This window comes from Bos grunniens, chromosome 11 (genome assembly GCF_055505025.1).
Source record: "Bos grunniens cultivar Pamir isolate PY7600 chromosome 11, Bosgru_T2T1.0, whole genome shotgun sequence".
Classification (NCBI taxonomy): domain Eukaryota; kingdom Metazoa; phylum Chordata; class Mammalia; order Artiodactyla; family Bovidae; genus Bos; species Bos grunniens.
Window position 1 is genome coordinate 64,223,266 of NC_141175.1, and position 24,173 is coordinate 64,247,438.

General features: G+C 40.6%; 1 protein-coding gene, 1 long non-coding RNA gene and 1 pseudogene across 6 annotated transcripts in view; 1 reads left to right on the plus strand and 2 right to left on the minus strand.

The window, feature by feature from the left end:
• PAPOLG (poly(A) polymerase gamma) overlaps positions 1-11,902 on the minus strand; it is a 33,984-nt gene extending 22,082 nt beyond the window's left edge. For 2 of the 5 annotated variants that reach the window (XM_086326786.1, XM_086326784.1), the window contains exons 1-4: positions 11,654-11,902; positions 9,417-9,578; positions 7,873-7,939; positions 4-85 (exon numbers count right to left, since the gene is read on the minus strand). In XM_086326786.1, the coding sequence (XP_086182912.1) occupies positions 4-85; positions 7,873-7,939; positions 9,417-9,578; positions 11,654-11,670 (328 nt within the window). In that variant the 5' untranslated portion in view covers positions 11,671-11,902. Of the gene's footprint in view, positions 1-3; positions 86-7,872; positions 7,940-8,037; positions 8,133-8,234; positions 8,285-9,416; positions 9,579-11,653 lie in introns of those variants that run through there. The other 3 variants (XM_086326787.1, XM_086326788.1, XM_086326785.1) reach the window with 3 other exon arrangements.
• On the minus strand, positions 4,527-5,104 carry LOC147363255 (large ribosomal subunit protein eL39 pseudogene; annotated as a pseudogene).
• A 67-nt stretch (positions 11,903-11,969) lies between the features above and the next one.
• Positions 11,970-24,173, plus strand: part of LOC147363256 (uncharacterized) — a 148,418-nt gene continuing 136,214 nt past the window's right edge. Inside the window, exon 1 of the long non-coding RNA XR_015136867.1 lies at positions 11,970-12,353. This is a non-coding gene — a long non-coding RNA (uncharacterized LOC147363256). The remainder of the gene's footprint in view (positions 12,354-24,173) is intronic.

Genomic DNA, 24,173 nt, shown 5'->3' on the forward strand with positions numbered 1-24,173 from the left:
TACCTTTGGTGTGTACTCCAAGTCTATAGGAGCCAAAAGTAAAAATCTTTCCACCAACAGTAGCCACAACAGAAGGTGGAAGATTCTAAAATAAAATAAAAAAATATAAAAGGCATTCAATTATTCAAATTATTTAGCATTAAAACTGCCTAAGTGCTCTAATAAACACTGGTGAGGATGTGAAGAAAAAGTAATCCTTATAAACTATTTATGGGAATCTATCAATCACGATGGTGTGATCACTGACCTAGAGCCAGACATCCTGGAATGTGAAGTCAAGTGGGCCTTAGAAAGCATCACTACGAACAAAGCTAGTGGAGGTGATGGAATTCCAGTTGAGCTATTCCAAATCCTGAAAGATGATGCTGTGAAAGTGCTGCACTCAATATGCCAGCAAATTTGGAAAACTCAGCAGTGGCCACAGGATTGGAAAAGGTCAGTTTTCATTCCAATCCCAAAGAAAGGCAATGCCAAAGAATGCTCAAACTACTGCACAATTGCACTCATCTCACACACTAGTAAAGTAATGCTCAAAATTCTCCAAGCCAGGCTTCAGCAATATGTGAACTGTGAACTTCCTGATGTTCAAGCTGGTTTTAGAAAAGGCAGAGGAACCAGAGATCAAATTGCCAACATCCGCTGGATCATTGAAAAAGCAAGAGAGTTCCAGAAAAACATTTCTGCTTTATTGACTATGCCAAAGCCTTTGACTGTGTGGATCACAATAAACTGTGGAAAATTCTGAAAGAGATGGGAATACCAGACCACCTGACTTGCCTCTTGAGAAATTGGTATGCAGGTCAGGAAGCAACAGTTAGAACTGGACATGGAACCACAGACTGATTCCAAATAGGAAAAGGAGTTCGTCAAGGCTGTATATTGTCACCCTGTTTATTTAACTTATATGCAGAGTACATCAAGAGAAACGCTGGACTGGAAGAAACACAAGCTGGAATCAAGACTGCCGGGAGAAATATCAATAACCTTAGATATGCAGATGACACCACTCTTATGGCAGAAAGTGAAGAGGAACTCAAAAGCCTCTTGATGAAAGTGAAAGTGGAGAGTGAAAAAGTTGGCTTAAAGCTCAACATTCAGAAAATGAAGATCATGGCATCCGGTCCCATCACGTCATGGGAAATAGATGGGGAAACAGTGGAAACGGTGTCAGACTTTATTTTTCTGGGCTCCAAAATCACTACAGATGGTGACTGCAGCCATGAAATTAAAAGACGCTTACTCCTTGGAAGAAAAGTTATGACCAACCTAGATAGCATATTCAAAAGCAGAGACATTACTTTGCCAACAAAGGTTCGTGTAGTCAAGGCTATGGTTTTTCCTGTGGTCATGTATGGATGTGACAGTTGGACTGTGAAGAAGGCTGAGCGCCGAAGAATTGATGCTTTTGAACTGTGGTGTTGGAGAAGCCTCTTGAGAGTCCCTTGGACTGCAAGGAGATCCAACCAGTCCATTCTGAAGGAGATCAGCCCTGGGATTTCTTTGGAAGGAATGATGCTAAAGCTGAAACTCCAGTACTTTGGCCACCTCATGCGAAGAGTTGACTCATTGGAAAAGACTCTGATGCTGGGGAGGGATTGGGGGCAGGAGGAGAAGGGGACGACAGAGGATGAGATGGCTGGATGGCATCACTGACTCGAGGGACATGAGTCTCAGTGAACTCCGGGAGTTGGTGATGGACAGGGAGGCCTGGCGTGCTGTGATTCATGGGGTCGCAAAGAGTCGGACGCAACTGAGCGACTGATCTGATCTGATCAGTATATTAGTGCAACCATTGTAGAAAACAATTGGAAGATTCCTTAAAAAAACTAAAAATAGAGCTACCATATGATCTAACAATTACTGGATCACACTCCTGGGAATGTATCAGAAGAAAATAAAAACATTAATTCAAAAAGATATGTTCCCTCATGTGGGTACACATCTAAATTGTAACATATATAAATTGGGAAAGGAGTATGTCAAGGCTGTATATTGTCACCAGCTTATTTAGCTCCTATGCAAAATATATCATAAGTGTGGGGCTGGATGAATCACAAGCCGGAATCAAAATTGCTGTGAGAAATATCAACAACCTCAGATATGCAGATGATACCACCCTAATGGCAGAAAGCAAAGAAGAACTAAAGAGCCTCTTGATGAAAGTGAAAGAGCAGAGTGAAAATGCTGGCTTAGAACTAAACATTCAAAAAATGAAGATTATGGCATCTGGTCCCATCATTTCACAGCAAATAGATGGGGAAACAATGGAAACAGTGATAGACTGTATTTTCTTGGGGTCCAGAATCACTGCAGATGTTGACTGCAGCCATGAAATCAAAAGATGCTTGCTCCTTGGAAGAAAAGCTATGACCAACCTAGACAGCATTAAAAAGTAGAGCCATCACTTTGCTGACAAAGGTCTGTATAGTCAAGGCTGTGGTTTTTCCAGTGGTCATGTATGGATGTGAGAGTGGGACTATAAAGAAAGCTGAGCACCAAAGAATTGATGCTTTTGAACTGTGGTGATGGAGAAGACTCTTGAGACTCCCTTGGACAGCAAGGAGATCCAATCTGTCCATAGTAAAGGAAATCAGTCCTGAATATTCATTGAAAAGACTGATGCTGAAACTCCAATACTTCAGCCACCTAATGTGAAGAACTGACTTATCTGAAAAGACCCTGATGCTAGGAAAGATTGAAGGCAGGAGGAGAAGGGGACAGCAGAGGATGAGATGGTTGGATGCCATCACTGACTCGATGGACATGAGTTTGAGCAAGCTCTGGGAGCTGGTGATGGACAGGGAAGCCTGGTGTGCTGCAGCCCATGGGGTTGCAGAGTCGAACAAGACTGGGTGACTGAACTACTACCCTCATGATCATTGCAGCATTATTTACAGTAGCCAAGACATGGAAGCAACCTAAATGTCCATCAACAGAAGAATGGGTAAAGATGTAGTGTGTGTATAATGGACTACTACTCAGCCATAAAAAAATAAAATTTTGCCATCTGCAACAACATGGATGGATTTCAAGGGTATTATGCTTATGTAAGTCAGACAGAGAAAGACAAATATTCTATGTTATTACTTACATGTGAATGTAAAAAACAAGTGAATATAACAGCAAGAAACAGACTTGTAGATACAGAGAATAGTGGTTACCAGTAGGGAGAGGGGCACAAGAGGGGTAGAGGATTAAGAGGTACAAACTACTATGTATAAAATAAAGTACAAGGACACACTGTACAGCACACGGAACATAGTCATATTTTAAAATAATTTTTAAGTGGAGTATACCTTTAAAAATTGCAAACCACTATGTTGTATACCTAACATTTATATATTATAAATAAACTATACCTCAATTTTTTAAAAAAACTGCCTAAATGCTACTGATACATACTACATTTGTCAAATTTAGTGAGCTGAGATTTATAGTTTTTTGATTGTAGCTTGAAGTAATGAAGGTATTCTCAGAGGACAGACAAAACAAATTTGTGTCCAGTATACGTGCATACATGGGCTTCTTTGGTGGCACAGTGGTAAAGAATCTGCCTGCCAATGTAGGAGACACAAGATCCCTGGGTCAAGAAGATCCCCTGGAGGAGGAAGTGGTAACCCACTGCAGTATTCTTGCTGGGTAAATCCCATGTACAGAGGAGTCTGACACGCTACAGTCCATGGAGTCACAGAGTCAGACACGACTGAGGGGACACGCACAGATGCATATATCACATACACACACACAGAGATGCATATATCCTTATCTTAAGAAAAATGTTTTCTATCATTTGACCTTACTTGTCCCCTTCAACTGCCTGTCTTTGACTCCTTGGTGACTCTCAATAGTAGAACCCTCAACTACTAAATTAATGCACTTTCAGCTCTCTAGTTAGCATAGTTGACTAATTCCATCTCCCCTTTAGTTTCTGTGACAGATATGCTTAATTTCTTGATTCTAGCTCCATAATATTTCTACAAGGGGGGTCATTCTTAAAACGATCTCCTCATGAGAGGTAATCTAAAAACTTTACATATTTTGGGCTGTATCAGAATTACAATGCTACTTTTCACCGCTTTGTAGAGCCAATTCTAAGTGCCCATCAGATATTTTCACTCACACTTTCTGATTCACCTCAGTAACCATGACTGATAAACCAGATATCCCTCCTTCTGAGATCACTTTTTCTGTTCCTCGTTTTCCTTACTGCCCATACCTATAAACTATTATTGTTTTTCCTGGATTACTAAGTCTTAAATTATATTCCTTACACGTCACTTCCTCCCCACCCACCTCCATTCTGTGCTATTTAATAGTATCATAAGTTACTCTCTTGCCATTAATCTTTATTTCTAAATCCCATTTTGTAAAAAATTCACTGGCTGATATTTTTAACTCTATCACATAACTCTTTTGCTCAAAACTTGCCAATACATTCTTTTCTGGATACTGATCCTTGGATCCTATAGACTTTGATGGTATGCTCTTAAGGATCTTTTTTTTTTTTTTTTCCCCAACGTTTCATATTTATTACTGAGTCTCAGACTGATAGTGAGGAAATAAGAAATATCAGGAGCCAAGCATTACAGTAGTGATGTTCTCACTGTGGTTCAGCTGCTTAAAAAAGTGGTCTTAACATGTGTGCCACATGTTATAGACCCAGCTTGCTTCTTATAGACCCAGCTTGGTTCTTCTCCAATGTCTTCTCTTGGAGCTGTACCTGATTTTATTGCCAGTTTTCATTCGAATCCATTGAGGAACGGGACAATTCTGCTTTTGTTTCTTGGCCAGCAATCACTTTATCCTGAAAGTCTTGTGAGAAGATATGGTGAGGAGAGAACTCAACCGTACATAGGATGGCGGAGAAGAGAAAAGTAGGATCTTTCTTGCCTTGTTTCTTGATCTTCCCTTCTGAAGCTCCAACTGCCAACATGTTACATAACCTAGTCTCCTTTCCATTGCATTTGCCATTTTCCTTGCCTTAAATAGGCCAACGGTTTGATGGCTCAGCTGGTAAAGAATTTGCCTGTAATGCAGGAGACCCGGGTTTGATCCCTGGGTTGGGAAGATCCCCTGGAGAAGGGAATGACAACCCACTCCAGTATTCTTGCCTGGAAAATCCTATGGACAGAGGAACCTGGGGGGCTACATACAGTCCATGGGGTCGCAAAGAGTCAGACATGACTGAGTGACTAACACTTTCACTTTTGCCTCAAATGCTTGCTGTCCTTTCTGCTATCTCAATTCCATCTATTTTTCAAAGTTCACTTCAAGTCCCACCTTCCTCATGAAGCATTCTTCGATTACCCTCCTCTTTATAAGCTCTTTTCCCCACTATGTGCTCTTTCATACTACATTTACTTTTTTTCTTCCCTGTATGTTAGTTTCATCACTTCAACTATATTTACATTCCTTGAAGGTGAGAACTATATCTACTATTTCTAGGCATTTCCCCAAAATGCCTAGTCCAAGTTCCAAAGAGTGGTATGCACTAATTAATTTGATTAATCTGTATAACAGGATATTATGTTTGTTACTTTCTGTTTAATAGGTATGTTTCAAGAGTACCACAAATTTTACAGCTAGAAAGGCGCTAATAAAATTATTAATGACTAACTGAAACAAAAGGATAGAGAAGCCCTGTTGAGTTTACTTTCCCACTTTGAAAAGCATGATTCTTTCATGATTTATGAGAAAGTGATAAACAGAGCAAAAGACTTGCACCACAAACCACAGTATTTAACTAAAATGGTTTGGAGTTCTAGATTGTTTAAAGTTTAAATATTCCAACTATGCACAGAATAGTAAAATGATATTTGATCTAACTCAAATCCTTTGGATATGTTCCATATAAAATAGGTATAAATGACAGAGAATTATGATATTGAAAATGACCAATCATTGTGTCTATGGAAAGGAAGATGCTAAAACCAATTAAATTTTTTAAAAATAACTGTATTTTGCTTTAAAAAAAAATCAAATAGTGTAAATGCCTCAAATTTTTAACAATGGTTTTATGCCTAGGAATTAAATGGAAACCAGCTAGTGAAATCTGTAAATTAAAGTACTGATGTGAATAAAATGATGGGAAAGCAATTTTAAAAAATCAAAAAAAACCTTTGACCTTGGAACGGATTCTACTAATTCTTCTTTTAGGTGCAAAAAATCCACCCAGTAAGAAAATTAGTTAGGTGCATCTCTCAATAAAGTATCTAGCCCTTTTTTGTGAACAGTAAACACTTGACTTCCCTTGATGTATCCTAGAATATGTATGAGAGCAAAGACCTCAGTATAACCACATTACATGACATAAAGACAACACAAGAAGTCAAAAAGCTTGTTACTCTGATTTTAAATCAATTCTAGCAAGCTGTGTATCTGGTTTGCATACCCACAGCAATTATGGGCTGATTATAGACAGAGACAACAGGTTCCCCAACATTCATTCAATGCCTGAGCTCTGTCCTGAGGTTGTGCAAGTGAATAAGACAAGTTTATTAAAGAGTTGATCAGCTAGTAGCAGAGAAACAAGCATGATTTTTTTTTTTTAACTACTCATGACTAGCATTTCACATGCTCAGAATTCAACCTAACAGAAAACTTCAACTATTGATAACCCTGCTGCGAGCTCAAAAATGAGCCAGATAGTCATTTGGCAGAAAAAGTCAATAGTGTAAAGATCATTTATTTAAACACAATGACTGTAGACTTAGCACAGTCCCTCATAACCTTATTCAGAGCCCACTGCTTGAAAGAACCAATTTTATACATATATCAAAGGTTACAAAAGGAAATAAAAGTTGTAAAAGAATTCTAACAGGTGTGTAATTTCTAAACTGATGCAAATTAATGGGCAGAAAGGGATTTTACAGAGACACTACTGCTGTGAGCCCTTAACTTTCAGCTGGCAGCTGTTAAGAGATGGGAAAACTATTAAAAAAAAAAAAAAAAAAACTAAAACTAAAAATCTAAAATACAACAGTCTGAGCCACTTAGTAAAGGGACAAACAGTATTATCCAGTTGAACATGCCCTATCTCATTTTACTACAGCCAATGAAGAGTCCCAAACAAATGAATTCAATTATATTCAAAAGATTCTAAGAAAGCAAAGAGATATGTAATTGATTTTAGAAGGAAAAAAGTTAAGCTACTGGAGGGGAAAAAAGCAGTATAATTATAAATTAGGGTTTGCAAACTCCAACGTCTCCTAGGCCAGGCAGGTAAGCAAATGAGGAAAGTATACACGTAAGAAACACAGAAACTGATAATCGACAATTGCTATGTCTGAGAGAGCAGGGAGTAATGGGGACCATGAGGCACCGGAGGGGAGTAGCCCAATTCCATTCAAGCCTCTTCTGGCCTTGCCCCAAGAAAGGCCCAGTGCTGCCATACCTGGTATTTCACAAGAATTCTGAAATCTGGCTTTTAAAATTTCAGTATTTAAAGTTTGGTTTACTACATGTGAGTCAAGGAAGACATTTATGTGGAAATGTAGTCAGACACTGGCTACCTCTGGGGTAAATCCTCATTTATTTAGGACTCAACTGTCTAGAGGGCTTCCCTGATGGCTCAGCCGGTAAAGAATCCACCTGCAATGCAGGAGACCTGGGTTCAATCCCTGGTTTGGAAGATCCCCTGGAGAAAGGAATGGCTACCCACTCCAGTATTCTGGCCTGGAGAATTCCATGGACTATACAGTCCATGGGGTGAAAAAGAGCTGGACATGACTAAGTGACTTTCTCTTCATTTCAACTGTCTAGAACAATTCATTTCTAAGTATACTAAAAATGTTTATCTATTTTTGATCATTCTCAACTCTGCATTTTGTTACCAGAACACAATGAAACTATGAATTCAATTTAGAGTCTTACCTTACTCTCACTGACCTCAGAAATCCATTCTTTTACTAGATTGTTGAGTTTACCAAGAACAACCAGCCTATAATAAAAGATAACATGCTTTAGATGAAAACAAACAAAAAACCCCCACCAAAAACAAACAGTATTTTAAAAAGTAATTAAACATATAGGCAGTACCTTTATGTTGGTGCTAGAGTAAAAGCATATTATACACGTGCTAATGCTATCACATCTGTTGACACAAGGCACATCTCTTTGGCATTCTTAGGTTCCTAAGAGTTCCAAAGAGACGATAAATGTGATGATAGTATTTTGGTTTTTGAGCTATTTTTTCAAAATTCAAAAAGCCTAGTTAAAAAAAAAATCAAAATTACCTTCAATAAGGCTGCAGAGGCCAACTGAACTGTCAACTTTCTTGGCCTTACTATGGAATAAAATCAATTCAGTGTGGTAATAGTAGAAGTCAGCACTCTCATTGATAGTTACAAGTTTTTGGATAATAAAAACAGGCAAATTATTTATTGGCTAATTTTTTATAAAAAATTTAACTTAATAAAAGCAATTTGATATTAAAACAAACTTGCAACCAATGGCATATCCAAATCCAAATTAAAAAAAAAAAAAGTTTAGGCATCTCAAAGATAACACATGAGAAACTGAATTCCCAATGTGTCCAAACTTGCTTCTCCCTCAGCCTTTCTCAGGTAATGGAATCTCATCCTTCCAGCTGCTGAAACCAAAAATCTTGGCATCATCCTTGATGCCCCCCACTTTCCCCATTCCAGTTATTAAACAAGACATCCAGAAGATGTACCTTAAAAGACATCCAGAATTCTACTATCTCTTATCACCTCCACTGCCATCCCCCTAGTTCCGGTCACCATTTCTTCCTTGGGTTACTGGAACAGTCTCCTAACTAGTTTCCCTGTTTCTGACTTTGACCCTTCTGCAGACTAGTCTCAGTAAAGCAGCCAGAGTGACTGTGTTAAACATGAATCAATCATGTCAATCTGCTGCTCAAAACCCTAAGAGCTTCCCATCTCAGAGTAAAAGCCAAAACCTTTATAATGGTTTTCAAGGTCCTAAATGACCTTTCCCTCCAAGCTCTTTCCCATCTCATTTTCTTTAAGCCCACATTCCCCTTCTTATTCACTCTATGTCATATACCTAGGTTACCTTGCTATCTATTATTTTTTAAAAATACTAGGTACGGTCCTATCGCAAACCTCTCCTAGACTGCTCTTCCATCAAATCCACAGAGCTCTTTCCTCACTTTCAAAATTTCCCTCAAATGTCAATGAAGACTTCCTTGACAACCTCCAGTCTCAGCTTCATTTTTCTCAGCCGGCAATTGTCATATGTTAACACTGTGTTTATTTTACTTACTTGGCTAATTGTTAAGTTTCCTCCTCTAAGCTCTAGGAAGGCAAAGTGTTCTTTTCATTTTGTCATTTTTATATCCCTACACAGGGACATCACTGGTACATGAACATATGTTTATAGAGTAATGACTAAAGAATGTACTGTAAAATACTTTGCATTTTTAAATGACATACCTATGGTTCAATTCTTCCTCATCTTCAAACACTCCAAATGGTTTCATGGCATCAATTAATTTCTGTGTGTAAATATGATCAATTTCTTTAGGACATGCCAAGCTAATTGGAGAGGTGATTCCATAATGCTTTTGTTGACGCTGGCTGTCCAGCATGGTGTTTCTGTTCAAGAAAAATGAAAGAGCAGAAAAAATTTAAAGTTTCATTTACTGATACATTAACTCTCTCAATCCACTCATTAATTTAGCTACCTTAAAAGTTTACTCAGTACTATTGGTTGGCCGCCCCCCTCCTTTTTCTTTTTTTTTTTTTTAAGGAAAAAAGGATATTTTGCGCTTATGGAGATGAAGGACTATTCATTCTGCTTCAAGCTTTCATGGTTAGGATGTCTTTTCAAGTCAAAAGCAGCCTGTGTTGGCATCAGGACAACTGTGCCAACACCACTCAGCTCAAATGCAAAGAGCCTGAATGGGAGCGGGGCCAGGGCCACCTTGACTACACCCTGCAGACTTAAGTCAAGTACCACCTTTGAAAAGCAGTCAGCCACTTGAAAGAAAGCTCTAAGTAAAAAACAATGCCCCCAACCCCAGGAAAAAAAACCAAAATTATTTGATTAGAAGGTCCTTATGAAATACTCTAGCTTTTAAAAAGAAATCACTAGATGTGTCCCTGAGAAACCTATTAACATCCATTGCATCCATCAGAGTTTATAGTCCTAACATTCTGTGACTCGTTAATTGTTCTTTTCACTGTCTAAATGAAGTCTATGATACCAACTATGATCTTGAGTCCCAGTTTCTTATCTCTGTGTGGAAAATGCTGGCCATCAAGGTCCCTATGCTATGCTAAGTCACTTCAGTCGTGTTCGACTCTGTGCGACCCCATAGACGGCAGCCCACCAGGCTCCCCTGTCCCTGGGATTCTCCAGGCAAGAACACTGGAGTGGGTTGCCACTATCTTGTCTACTAGCATTAAAATTCCAAACCCATGGTTCTGAACCTCTCTCATCTAGAGAGGAAAACAAAAGCAAGTGACACAATCCCTGGAGAAGTAAACACTCTGGAGAAATTCTAGGATAAGTGCACAAGGAGACATGTACAAAAATGTTCACTACCACACTGTGACATTAAAAAAAAAAAAAACCTAGAAAAAACCTAAAACAATCACTAACAGGAAATGGACTAAATCAGAATGTATCTCTACAAAGAAATACAATATTAATGTGAATTAATTAGAGCTGAAAAATACTATCATGGACAAATCTCAAACATATGTTGCGCTAAAGAAGTTGTTGAATAATAAGTGTGGTACTAGTCATATAAAGTTTAAAACAAGTAAAACAATGCTGATTATGGACATATACATATGCAGTAATAGCATTAAAAAAATATGCCGCATAAGCATCAAATTCAGAACCGTGGGGAACTCCAGGGAGAGAGGTGAATGGGCCTAGAGGAGGAGGTAACAGAATTCCTTCAGATGTATTCAGTATGTTCGGTTTCTTTTAACTAAAGATATGTGTATACACACACACACGGAACGTTATACTTTGGGAGATGGATGATAGCTACGTAAATGATGCTATTATGTTATTTTAAGCATTTTTCTGTATGTTTAAATTATTTGCTAATAAACCAAAATGTAAGAAGTTACAACAAAATCTTGCCAAGGACCGACACTGTTCCTGACTTATCAAAGTATGACCAGGAGGTACAGACTGGCAGATGTACTGTGGATAGGTGGGGAGATGAGGGAAGGGTGAAAAAACCAAAGCCTGACTAAGAAGAGAAACCCATGGGCTGGGATAGGAGTGAATGCACTCCAGAAGACCTGGAGACAGCCGGTCAGGAAGGGAGGCGGGGGAGGTAGGGGGATGGTATTTGCGCCAATGCAGACAGGAGCAGAGACCGGCTCAGACAGCGCTGGGGGCAGGAGAGTGACCGACAATTTTTCCCCACAGACACACGGGCCTTTCTCCCGCCGCAACCTAGTCTGGGGCGTCCTCGGAGACAGGGCAGCCAGGGAACAGATGGGGACTTCTAGAGTCCCCGAGTCTGGACAGGTGAGCCGCCGGGTGTAGGGGAGGTGCCCTTGCCGACCGGTCGAGAGGGGGAAAGGAGACTACACGAGAGCTCTGGGCAGGACGCGAGAGCCAGGGAACGGAAACGGGGTCCGTGCTGGCCACCCCAGCCCACCCAGTTCTACCTCACCCCCAACCGCCGCCCCCCACTACTTACGCAGACATCTCTTTCATCGCTTCCTGCGTCTCCCTCACCGGCGAGTTGTCTTTCGCTCTGGAGTCCTGTTCTTGTTCTTCCCTTCTCCTCCTGTCCAGTTTCCTCCGCTTGCTTGTAACTCGCTTGAACGCTCACTCTCTCACTTACTACAGCCGAGGCATCCAACCGAGTAGTGAGAACACCACAAAACCGGCTCTATTTATGACAATACAGCGCGGCCGACGCCAATATGGCGCCGCTTCCCAGCCTGCCTCTCGGCCGCCGCGGCCCCGCCCATGGGGGGGGCCTGGGCCCGCCCTCGACCCCGCCCCCTCCTGCTTTAGGTCCCGGTAAAAGGCAATGGCGACCCGCTCCAGTACTCTTGCCTAGAGGATCCTGTGGACCGAGGAGCCTGGTAGGCTGCAGTCCATGGGGTCGCTAAGAGTCGGACACGACTGAGCGACTTCAATTTCACTTTTCCCTTTCATGCATTGGAGAAGGAAATGGCAACCCACTCCAGTATTCTTGCCTGGAGAATCCCAGGGACGGAGGAGCCTGTTGGGCTGCCTTCTATGGGGTCGCACAGAGTCGGACGCGACTTAGCAGCTGCAGCAGGCTCAGTGGCCCCGCCCACAGCTTGGGCTGCAAACGCCGGTCTGGAAGAGAGTTTGGTTCCCTCCATGGTCCGTGGGACTGTCTATCCAGGCTAACTGCTTGGAAGGTAACTTGGAACATGTATTCCTTGTTTATCTTGTGAAAGCCTATGTCGTATGTTTTTAAAAACTACACAACTTTGCCTAGCAAATATTATATTAACTCTTCCATTATACTACACCTTTATTTTAATCAGTTATGTGTAGTCTAATCAATCTATTCCTTGAGGCGATTATGCCGTGAGAAGGTCTCACCTAGAAACGTGTGACTTTATAATTACCTGGGAGTGAAGCGAGGTTGTAAATTGGAGACTAACTGTTCACCTCGAAGTACCTCCCCGTGATTTATTACTTTCTAGCAATCAGGTAGGGCTTCCCTGGTGGCTCAGATGGTAAAGAATCCTTCTGCAATGAGGGAGACCTGGGTTCAATCTTTGGGTTGGGAAGATCCTGTGGAGGAGGGCATGGCAACCTGCTCCAGTATTCTTGCCTGGAGAATCCCATGAACAGAGGAGTCTGGTGGGCTGCAGTCCGTGGGGTCACAAAGAGGTATGACTGAGTGACTGAACACAGCACAGCAGTCAGGTATGGGAAATTGGTACGCTGGTAGTCTGCAATATAGGGATAAATACACGGCTGAATCAAAATCACATGTGTTCAAATAGTGGAGATCATGCTTCATGTGAATGAGGATGAAAATGCAAAAATGATGACAAATTTTAAAACACTAAATTGGTTACAAGGAAAAGAATGTTAAGAAGCTGCTTTTTCTTGGTATGTAACAATAGATAGAGAAGATAGACTTATTTATTCAAGAATATTTATTGAAAAGCTAATCCGTGCCACCCCAAGACAGATATGTCATGGTGGAGAGTTCTGACAAAACGTGGTCCACTGGAGAAGGGAATGGCAAACCACTTCAGTATTCTTGCCTTGAACAGTATGAAAAGGCAAAAAGATAGGACACTGAAAGATGAACTCCCCAGGTTGGTAGGTGCCTAATATGCTACTGGAGATCAGTGGAGAAATAACTCCGGAAAGAATGAAGAGACGGAGCCAAAGCGAAAACAACACCAGTTGTGGATGTGACTGGTGATGGAACTAAAGTCTGATGCTGTAAAGAACAATATTGCATAGGAAACTAGAATGTTAGGGCCATGAATCAAGGCAAATTGGAAGTGATCGGGCAGGGGATGGCAAGAGTGAACATCGACATTTTAGGAATCAGTGAACTAAAATGGACTGGAATGGGTGAATTATCTCTACTACTCTACTGCTGTGGGCAAGAATCCCTTAGAAGAATGGAGTAGCCCTCATAGTCAACAAAAGAGTCCAAAATGCACTACTTGGATGCAATCTCAAAAATGACAGAATGATCTCTGTTCGTTTCCAAGTCAAACCATTCAGTATCACAGTAATCCAAGTCTGTCCCCCAACCAGTAATGCTGGAGAAGCTGAAGTTGAATGGTTCTATGAAGACCCATAAGACCTTCTAGAACTAACACCCAAAAAAGATGTCCTTCTCATTATAGGGGACTGGAATGCAAAAGTAGGAGTCAAGAAATACCTGGAGTAACAGGCACATTTGGCCTTGGAGTACAGAATGAAGAAGGGCAAAGGCTAATAGAGTTTTGCCAAGAGAACACACTGGTCATAGCAAACACCCTCTTCCAACAACACAAGAGAAGACTCTACACACGGATATCACCAGATGGTCAACACCGAAATCACATTAATATTCTTTGCACCCAAAGATGGAGAAGCTCTGTACAATCAGCAAGAACAAGTCCAGGAGCTGACTGTGGCTCAGATCATGAACTCCTTATTGCCAAATTCAGACTGAAATTGAAGAAAGTAGGGAAAACCATTAGACCATTCAGGTATGACCTAAATCAAATCCCTTTCAATTATACAGTGAAAGTGACAAATAGATTCAAGGGATCTGATAGACAGAGTGCCTGAAGAACTATGGACAGAGGTTTGTGACATTGTATAGGAGGCAGTGATCAAGACCATCCACAAGAGAAAGAAATGCAAAAGGCAAAATGGTTGTCTGAGGAGGCCTTACAAATAGCCAAAGAATGCCCAAACTACTGCACAATTGCACTCATCTCACATGCTAGTAAAGTAATGCTCAAAATTCTCTCACTGTCCTTCTCTCCCCCATGTTCTAACTATTAACGGATTTCAGGTCTTCCTGAGCAGTATAACCTGTCTCCCCTGCTACCCCATAGGGAGAAGGTGTTTGCTTTATTCCTCCCTCCACCCAGTATACGTGCCTCATCCAATCAGCAAATGACCCGCAAGACCCCTATCCCATTCCTTGTACCCTGAGTATAAAAGTGAACTAAGGACCCCTATTCGAGGTTGGTTCTCCCTTGAGCTGGTCCAATGTTCTAACAGCATCTCACACTCTAATAAACTTTATTTCCCTCTCAAAAAAAAAAGGGGGGGGAAATGCTGGACTGGATGAAGCACAAGCTGGAATCAAGATTGCTGGGGGAAATATCAATAACCTCAGGTATGCAGATGACACCACACTTAGGGCAGAAAGTGAAGAAGAACGAAAAAGCCTCTTGATGAAAATGAAAGAGGAGAGTGAAAATGCTGGCTTAAAGCTCAACATTCAGAAAACTAAGATCATTGCATCTGGTCTCATCACTTCATGGCAAATAGATGGGGAAACAATGGAAACAGTGACAGACTTTATTTTGGGGGGCTCCAAAATCACTGCAGATGGTGACTGAGAATGCAGTCATGCAGCCATGAGATTAAAAGACACTTACTCCTTGAAAGAAAAGTTATGGCCAACCCAGACAGCATATTAAAACGCAGAGACATTACTTTGCCAACAAAGGTCCGTCTAGTTAAAGCTATGGTTTTTCCAGTAGTGAAGTATGGATGTGAGATTGGACTATAATGAAAGCTGAGCACCGAAGAATCAATGTTTTTTAACTGTGATCTTGGAGAAGACTCTTGAGACTCCCTTGGACAGCAAGGAGATCCAACCTGTCCATCGTAAAGGAAATCAGTCCTGAATATTCATTGGAAAGACTGATGCTGAAACTCCAATACTTCAGCCACCTAATGCGAAGAACTGACTCATTTGAAAAGACCCTGATGCTGGGAAAGATTGAAGGCAGGAGGAGAAGGGGACAACAGAGGATGAGATGGTTGGATGGCATCACCAACTCAATGGACGTGAGTTGAGCAGGATCCAGGAGTTGGTGATAAACAGGGAAGCCTGGCATGCTGCAGTCCATGGGGTCACAAAGAGTTGGACACAGCTGATGAACTGAACTGAACTGACTCTGTGCCGAACTCTGTGTCAGACTCCAGTGATTTAATCATGCATAAAACCAGATGTATTTTTTAATTTTATGAATTTCAAAGTTTATTGAGGAAACAATCAAATAGAAGTGATATTCTTGTGTTATACAACTAGAGAGTCTACTATGTGTCAGGCACAGGAACTATTTCATTCCTCTCTGGAGAGTTCACAGTCTCCTGAAGGAGTACACACTTACACAAGATCATTCAAATGTGGTATGATCTGTGATAAGATGGGTCAGGGGATTTAGGGAGGCCTACAGCAGGCTACCTAAACTTGAGGGCAGGAATGCTCAAAAGTGACTTGTTGGAATAGAGTATGCACTTAATTAAATGAGCAAGATTTGGAAGTAGGCATTGGTGCAGGTGGGAGAGAGAAGACAAAACCTATCCAAAGCAGCATACAGCAATAGCGAGCACTGGTTTCAGTGTGAGGGAAACCCAAATTTGAATTCTAGTTTTGCTACTTACTAGTTTTGTGACCAGAGAGAAATTAACCTTAAAAAGTCCTTTCCTCATCTGTAAAATGAAGTTAATAGAATTGTAAGAGAATTAAATAAGAAGAGCATGTATAGCCAGTATGAATCTCTGTCCAAAAGTTCAGATGTGCAAGAAATGTCACTTTATCTTCTAAGACAGAATTTTTGACCCTGAGCCCCTCATTCCTCTGAGCTGGCAGGTAAAGTCCATCTTGGGCATCCTGAGTCTCTCCCTTTGCACTTCTTGAGACTTAAAGATTCAGGGAGTTACGGCAGATTGAATACATCTGGCCCTGGGCTGTGGTAAATGCACCTTCCTGGCTTTTTGGCACCTGCGCCTTAAGGGTTTCTCCTCCCTCCAGTTCTTGTCTCAGGCCCATTGGACGGGCTGGTGGTCTCATCCCAAAAGCACCACAGAGCTCATTCTTCCTACTTCTTCCTACATCTTCCCAACAGTTTAGGGAATCCTGCCAGGCTGGGATACAGAAAATCTCCTTTCCTCAAGTTTTCTAAACAAGATATTTGTTGCTGGCTGCATAGAATTCTCTTCAAAGCTCAGCTTTGTTTTAAATTAAAAAGCCAGAAAAGAATTGAAGGCAGATTCTGTCATCTTCACAGGGCAGAGTCCTTAGCTCAGAGCCAGGCACATAGGAGTCAATAAATTTAACTCTTATTCACATCGATTACCAAAACTCTTATCTCTTAATTTTCCTCTTTGTTTATGTATTTAATTTCAAGTACTTATTTTCCTTCTTTCCTTTTTTTTTTTCTCTTATAGAATGCTTTGTTTGCTCTTATCTGCTGCAGTACTTTGGAAGAAAGGAAAACTCTGCTTTTAATTCTAATTCAATGAAATCCTACAGTGTTTCAAAGACAGCTTTAAACCTTTATGTAATTATCAAAGTCAATATCAGAACAATACTTTTCAATTCTCTTTTATGTTATTTTAAATTCACCTCAGTTTTAGTTGTTTTTCTTCCCATTTTCCTGTCTTTGTCAATTTACCTTGGATTGAATGCCAGTCCCCAACCCTCATTTCAATAATGACACTTTCTTTCAAGGAAGGATATGTTTTCCTTTGATCAGGGGTCTACCCTGTATCTCTATTTTTTAAACTCAAATTTTCCAATTACAAATGTAACCCATGTTTGTAAAAAAAAAAACGAGAGAGAGAGAGAGAGAGAGTGAGATCGAGAGTGAAAATCTGTCCCTCCCACCCATTCCTAACTCAAGTTTTGTTCCCCAGGGACCATTTTTAACAGCTGGATATCTGTCCTTCCAGAATGTTTGCAGTGTACCCCAAACTGCATATAAGCATGTACCAGAGGTTTGTTTTTAGTGTTTAAGTTTGAAAAAAGGGGGATTGTACTGCATGTGCTATTCTGCTCAAATTTTTTTTAACCTAAAAAATCATGAACATCTTTCTATGTTACTAATGTTATGGACCGAATTGTGTCCCCCAAATTTTATATGCTGAAGTTCTAGTTTCCAGCACCTAAGAATGTGACTGTGTTGGGAGATAGGCTGTTTTTATTTGTTTGTTTGTTTTTATTTTTGGTTGTGCCGAGTCTTTGTTGTTGTGCTTGGCTTTTCTCTAGTTGCGGCGAGTGGGGGCTTCTCTTCCCTATGGTGCACGGGCTTCTCATTGCGATGGCTTTTCTGGCTGTGGGGCCCAGGCTCTAGTCTCATGGGCTTCAGAAGTTGCAGCATATGGACTCAGTCGTTGCAGCTCGCAGGTCCTAAAGAGCAGGCTCAGTAGTTGTGGCACATGGACTTAGTCGCCCCGTAGCATGTGGAATCTTCCTAGACCAGGGATTGAACCCTTATTTCTTGCATTGGGAGGCAAATTCTTATCCACTGTACCACCAGGAAAGTCCAGGAAATAGAGTTTAAAGACAAAGGTAAGTGTGAATAAGGTTGTTAGTGTGGTCTCTACTCCAATATGACTGATGTCCTTATAAGAAGAGAAAATTTGGACGCAGATGGTACAGAGGAAAGACCACATGAAGGCACATGAAAAGACATCCATTTACAAGCCAAGGAGAGAAGCCTTGTTGACACGCTGTCTCAGGTTTCTAGCCTCCAGAACTGCAAGAAAATAAATCTCTATTCTTTAAGCCTCCCACCTAATCTGTTACTTTTTTAAGGCAGCCCTAGCAAACCAATATAGTAAATATGCACCTACTTTGTTCTTTTTAACAGTAATATGGCATTCTTTGTGATAAATAGTATGTAATATTTGTCAGAATATATTTAACCACTTCACTGTTGCCGCAAATTTGTTTATATTATAAACAATGCTTATAATAAACATCCTTATACCTATATCCTCTATACTTGTATCACTAAGTTCAGTTCAGTTCAGTTCAGTCGCTCAGTCATGTCCGACTCTTTGCGAACCCATGAATTGCAGCACGCCAGGCCTCCCTGTCCATCACCAACTCCCAGAGTTCACTCAAACTCACGTCCATCGAGTCAGTGATGCCATCCAGCCATCTCATCCTCTATCATCCCCTTCTCCTCCTGCCCCCAGTCCCTCCCAGCATCAGGGTCTTTTCAAATGAGTCAGTTCTTCCCATCAGGTGGCCAAAGTATTGGCGTTTCACCTACAACATCAGTCCTTCCAATGAATATTCAGAACTGATTTCCTTTAGAATGGACTGGTTGGGTCTCCTGGCAGTCCAAGGGACTCTCAAGAGTCTTCTCAAACACCACAGGTCAAAAGCATCAATTCTTCGGTGCTCAGCTTTCTTCACAGTCCAACTCTCACATCCATACATGACTACTGGAAAAACCATAGCCTTGACTAGACGGACCTTTGTATCACTAGTTATTAATAAATTCTTAAAGATGGGATTACTATGTCAAATGGTATGTATATTTAAAAGTAAAATTTATCAGATAAAGACAAATATGATATCACTTAATGTGGAATCTAAAAAAAATTATACAAATGAACTTGTTTACAAAATAGAAGTAGACTCACAGACATTGAAAACACACTTATGGTTACCAAAGAGGAAAGGAAAGTGAAAGTGAAAGTGTAGTCACTCAGTCATGTCCAACTCTTTGAGACCACGTGGACTGTAGCCTACCAGGCTCCTCCCTCCATGGGATTCTCCAGGCAAGAGTACTGGAGTGGGTAAATTAGGAGTTTGGGGTTAGCAGATACAAACTACTCTATATTAAATAGATAGCCAACAACGACCTATTGTATAGCACAGGGAACTATACTCAATATCTTGTAATAACCTATAATGGAAAAAAATCTAGAAAAATAATCTAACCTATACATATATGTATAACTGAATCACTTTGTTGTATACATGAAACTAATACAACATTGTAAAACATCTGTACTTCAGTAACTCAGCAGTGGCCACAGGACTGGAAAAGGTCAGTTTTTATTCCAATCCCAAAGAAAGGCAATGCCAAAGAATGCTCAAACTACCGCACAATTGCACTCATCTCACACGCTAGTAAAGTAATGCTCAAAATTCTCCAAGCCAGGCTTCAGCAATATATGAACTGTGAACTTCCAGTTGTTCAAACTGGTTTTAGAAAAGGCAGAGGAACCAGAGATCAAATTGCCAACATCCGCTGGATCATGGAAAAAGCAAGAGAGTTCCAGAAAAATATCTATTTCTGCTTTATTGACTATGCCAAAGCCTTTGCCTGTGTGGATCACAATAAACTGTGGAAAATTCTGAAAGGGATGGGAATACCAGACCACCTGACCTGCCTCTTGAGAAATTGGTATGCAGGTCAGGAAGCAAGAGTTAGAACTGGACATGGAACAACAGACTGGTTCCAAATAGGAAAAGGAGTACGTCAAGCCTGTATATTATCACCCTGTTTATTTAACTTATATGCAGAGTACATCATGAGAAACGCTGGGCTGAAAGAAGCACAAGCTGGAATCAAGATTGCCGGGAGAAATATCAATAACCTCAGATATGCAGATGACACCACCCTTATGGCAGAAAGTGAAGAAGAACTAAAAAGCCTCTTGATGAAAGTGAAAGTGGAGAGTGAAAAAGTTGGCTTAAAACTCAATATTCAGAAAACGAAGATCATGGCATCTGGTCCCATCACTTCATGGGAAATAGATGGGGAAACAGTGGAAACAGTGTCAGACTTTATTTTTCGGGGCTCCAAAATCACTGCAGATGGTGACTGCAGCCATGAAATTAAAAGACGCTTACTCCTTGGAAGAAAAGTTATGACCAACCTAGATAGCATATTCAAAAGCAGAGACATTACTTTGCCAACAAAGGTCCATCTAGTCAAGGCTATGGTTTTTCCAGTGGTCATGTATGGATGTGAGAGTTGGACTGTGAAGAAAGCTGAGTGCTGAAGAATGATGCTTTTGAACTGTGGTGTTGGAGAAGACTCTTGAGAGTCCCTTGGACTGCAAGGAGATCCAACCAGTCCATTCTGAAGGAGATCAGTCCTGGGATTTCTTTGGAAGGAATGATGCTAAAGCTGAAACTCCAGTACTTTGGCCACCTCATGTGAAGAGTTGAGTCACTGGAAAAGACTCTGACGCTGGGAGGGATTGGGGGCAGGAGGAGAAGGGGACAACAGAGGATTAGATGGCTGGATGGCATCACTGACTCGATGGACGTGAGTCTGAGTGAACTCAGGGAGTTGGTGATGGACAGGGAGGCCTGGTGTGCTGCGATTCATGGGGTCGCAAAGAGTTGGACACAACTGAGCGACTGAACTGAACTGAACAAATAAATAAATTAAATTTATGTGTTCCAAATCGTCCCCTAAGAATGTTATACCAGTTTACACTCTAACTAATAATGTGTATGCTGCTGCTGCTGCTAAGTCGCTTCAGTCGTGTCCGACTCTGTGCGACTCCATTGACGGCAGCCCACCAGGCTCCCCCGTCCCTGGGATTCTCTAGGCAAAAACACTGGAGTGAGTTGCCATTTCCTTCTCCAATGCATGAAAGTGAAAAGTGAAAGTGAAGTCGCTCAATCATGTCTGACTCTGTGCGACCCCATAGACGGCAGCCCACCAGGCTCCTCCATCTATGGGATTTTCCAGTCAAGAGTACTGGAGTGGGGTGCCATTGCCTTCTCCAGATGATTTGTGTGGGATGGTCTATTTCGTTAAACTCTCACAAATGCTAGATATTAAAAATACTTTTTGTCCTTATTATGAAAATTATAAATGTGCAGGAAAGTAGAGAGAATAGTGTAACAAATGCCATAAACTTATCACTTAGATTTAATAATTATTTTAACATTTGTCATGTTTCACTTTTTTTAAGCAGAAGTTTTTTAAAATAAATATAGACTCCTAAATATTTCACTCCTAATATTTTTTCTTCCAGTTTTGTTGAAATACAATTGATAAATAGCACTGTAAGTTTAAGGTTACAGCATGATTTGATTTACATACACTATGAAATGATTATTAGAATAAGTTTATTGACCATCTATCATCTCATATATAAACAAATTTAAAAAAAAGAAAAAAATTTTTTCTTTTGGTGAGAACTCAGGATTTACTTTCTTAACAACTTTCATATATAACATGTAGCAGTGTTAATTATAGTTATTTTAATTAGAAGAAATGGTGTACATTACTTCTCTAGTACTTAGTTATCTTGTAACTGGAAGTTTGTAACTTTTGACTGCCTTCCTCCAATTCCCGCCCTCCACCCCACCTCACTCCTAAATGTTTTGATATGCATATCTAAATAAGAATTCTTCCCTATAGAACCACAGTTAATAATAACAACACACCTAAGTTTCCCAGGCTTGGCCCCAAAATGTCTTTGCAGCAACTTTGTTCATATTAGAATCCAATCAGGAACTCTGATTGCATTTGGTTGTTGGGTTTCTGAAGTGTACTTTAATCTAGAACAGACACTCCTTTTTCTGTCCCTCTGTATCTTTCTCATACCCCCCCCCAACTTAAAAAAAAAACAAAAACAAATACACATTCATTTGACTGTGTCAGACATGTGGGATCTTGGTTCCCTGTTCAGGGATTGAACCCACTTCCTCTGCACTAGCACATGAATTTTTTTTTTTTTTTTTCAAATCAAGTTTTCACTCCAGGCAGGTGTTGTGTTTAGACAAGTGACTCAATTTGTTATACATTCAATTCCAATAGAATTAGCTGCCTTACAATGAGATTTCACTGCCGTCTCTTAGTGCTTTAATTTTTGGTAGTTCTGTTACAAGTTCAAGTAAGTTAGAGCTGTTTTCAACCCTTATGTCTATTTCCTTCTAAAAACATGAAGGAACAGGCATTCTAATAAGCTTTATGTAAATAGGATCCTAATCATTTTAGCTCTGGTTAACTCCATGCATTTCCCTGGGCATAACTATTGACTCTCTGAAAACTGGAAAATATTGCATAATTTTAAAGTCAGAGTACAACAACATTTACTGGTAACCTCAAATAAGTTATTCTAGGAGGATGAAATATGAGTAGGTCAGTCCACCAATCATGTTTGCCTAGCCATAAGAACAGTCACAACTTAAAGATCTGCAAAAATCAAAGGAAACATGGCAACAACCTTTAACTGGCTGGAGGTGGAACATTCTACAGGTGTCCTGGCAGCCTTCATAAAGGGCAGAAGGTGACTGACTCACCCGCTCCACTGGGCTGTGACCACACAGAGACACTCCAGCACCCACCGTAAGTCTGGAATGTGACAAGTGTAGAACCCAGTGGCAGGTCTGAGCTTGCTTACAACACTCCGACCAGCAGAGGCAAATAATGACAAAAATATAAATCAAGGCTGATGCAGCTAAGTGCTGCCTCACAGCAGGCCAACTGAGTATGGGGTTTTGCTAGTCCTTAGCTGACTGTTTTCATTATTTAATCAAATATTAAGAAAAATTCATATGCAAGCCTTGTCAAAAAAGAGAAAAAGTTAACTTCCTATGATCAGCATAAACTGTTAACCTGTTAAGAGAAGCCCAATACTTTCAGCATTCGGGTATATACATACACATTATGTCTGTTTCTTTTTAAACATCTTAGGGTGAGGGTGAGGAGAGGGAAGACAAATGAGATAAAGACACAAGCTAAACATCCAACAAGTCCCATTCCTCATTCTCTGTGTGGCTGGCAGCATGTCAGAAAGTCACTCCTTTGCTGTGATGGTCGTAATACATCTGAACATGTAGATCTTTATTTCCTTGTTTGTTTGGCTAGGCCTAGGGTACGTGCTATTTTATTTTCTTGGTGTAACAATTCATCACTGCTTCCTGAGAGGCTCAAACAGGATCACTGGCCAGATTCCGAAGAGAAACTTCACCTTTGGCCTGTATCTCAAATAAAGTGTTCTTGTATATAAACTGAAAAGGATGTGAAGATAAGAACCAAGGCCAGTTAAAATATGCCACCATGCATGAAACTGTAGCACATGAATTCTTAACCACTAGACCACTAGGAAGTCTTTTCTCCAGCTTTTTATTTTGCTATGACACTACTTGGAAAGACCAGGTCAGTTGTTCCCTGCTGCTGCTGCTGCTGCTAAGTCACTTCAGTCGTGTCCGACTCTGTGCGACCCCATAGACGGCAGCCCACCAGGCTCCCCTGTCCCTGGGGTTCTCCAGGCAAGAACACTGGAGTGGGTTGCCATTTCCTTCTCCAATGCATGAAAGTGAAAAGTGAAAGTGAAGTTGCTCAGTTGTGTCCGACTCTTAGCAACCCCATGGACATCTGGAGTGGGTTGCCATTGCCTTCTCCGCAGTTGTTCCCTAGAATGTCCTAATTTCTGGATTTTTTCTTATTATCATTTAACAATAACCCTGATAATTTTCTGTTATTGGAAGTTGAATCTAAAGGCTTAGTTAAATTCAGGTTAAACACTGTACTCCATAATGATGTAACTAGAAGTCACATAATGAAGCTCTGGGGTTATTCCGTTGTTCGTGATGTTGAGATTGATCACAGGGTGTTTGTAATGACTATCACCTTGGAACCAGCTAATGATCTGTGAGGTGGTAATTTTGCCACCAGGTGACTATCCAACCTTTTACCTTTTAGCATCTGTTGATAATTCTTGGCTTAATTGTGTCCTTGAAGTGAAGTGAAGTCGCT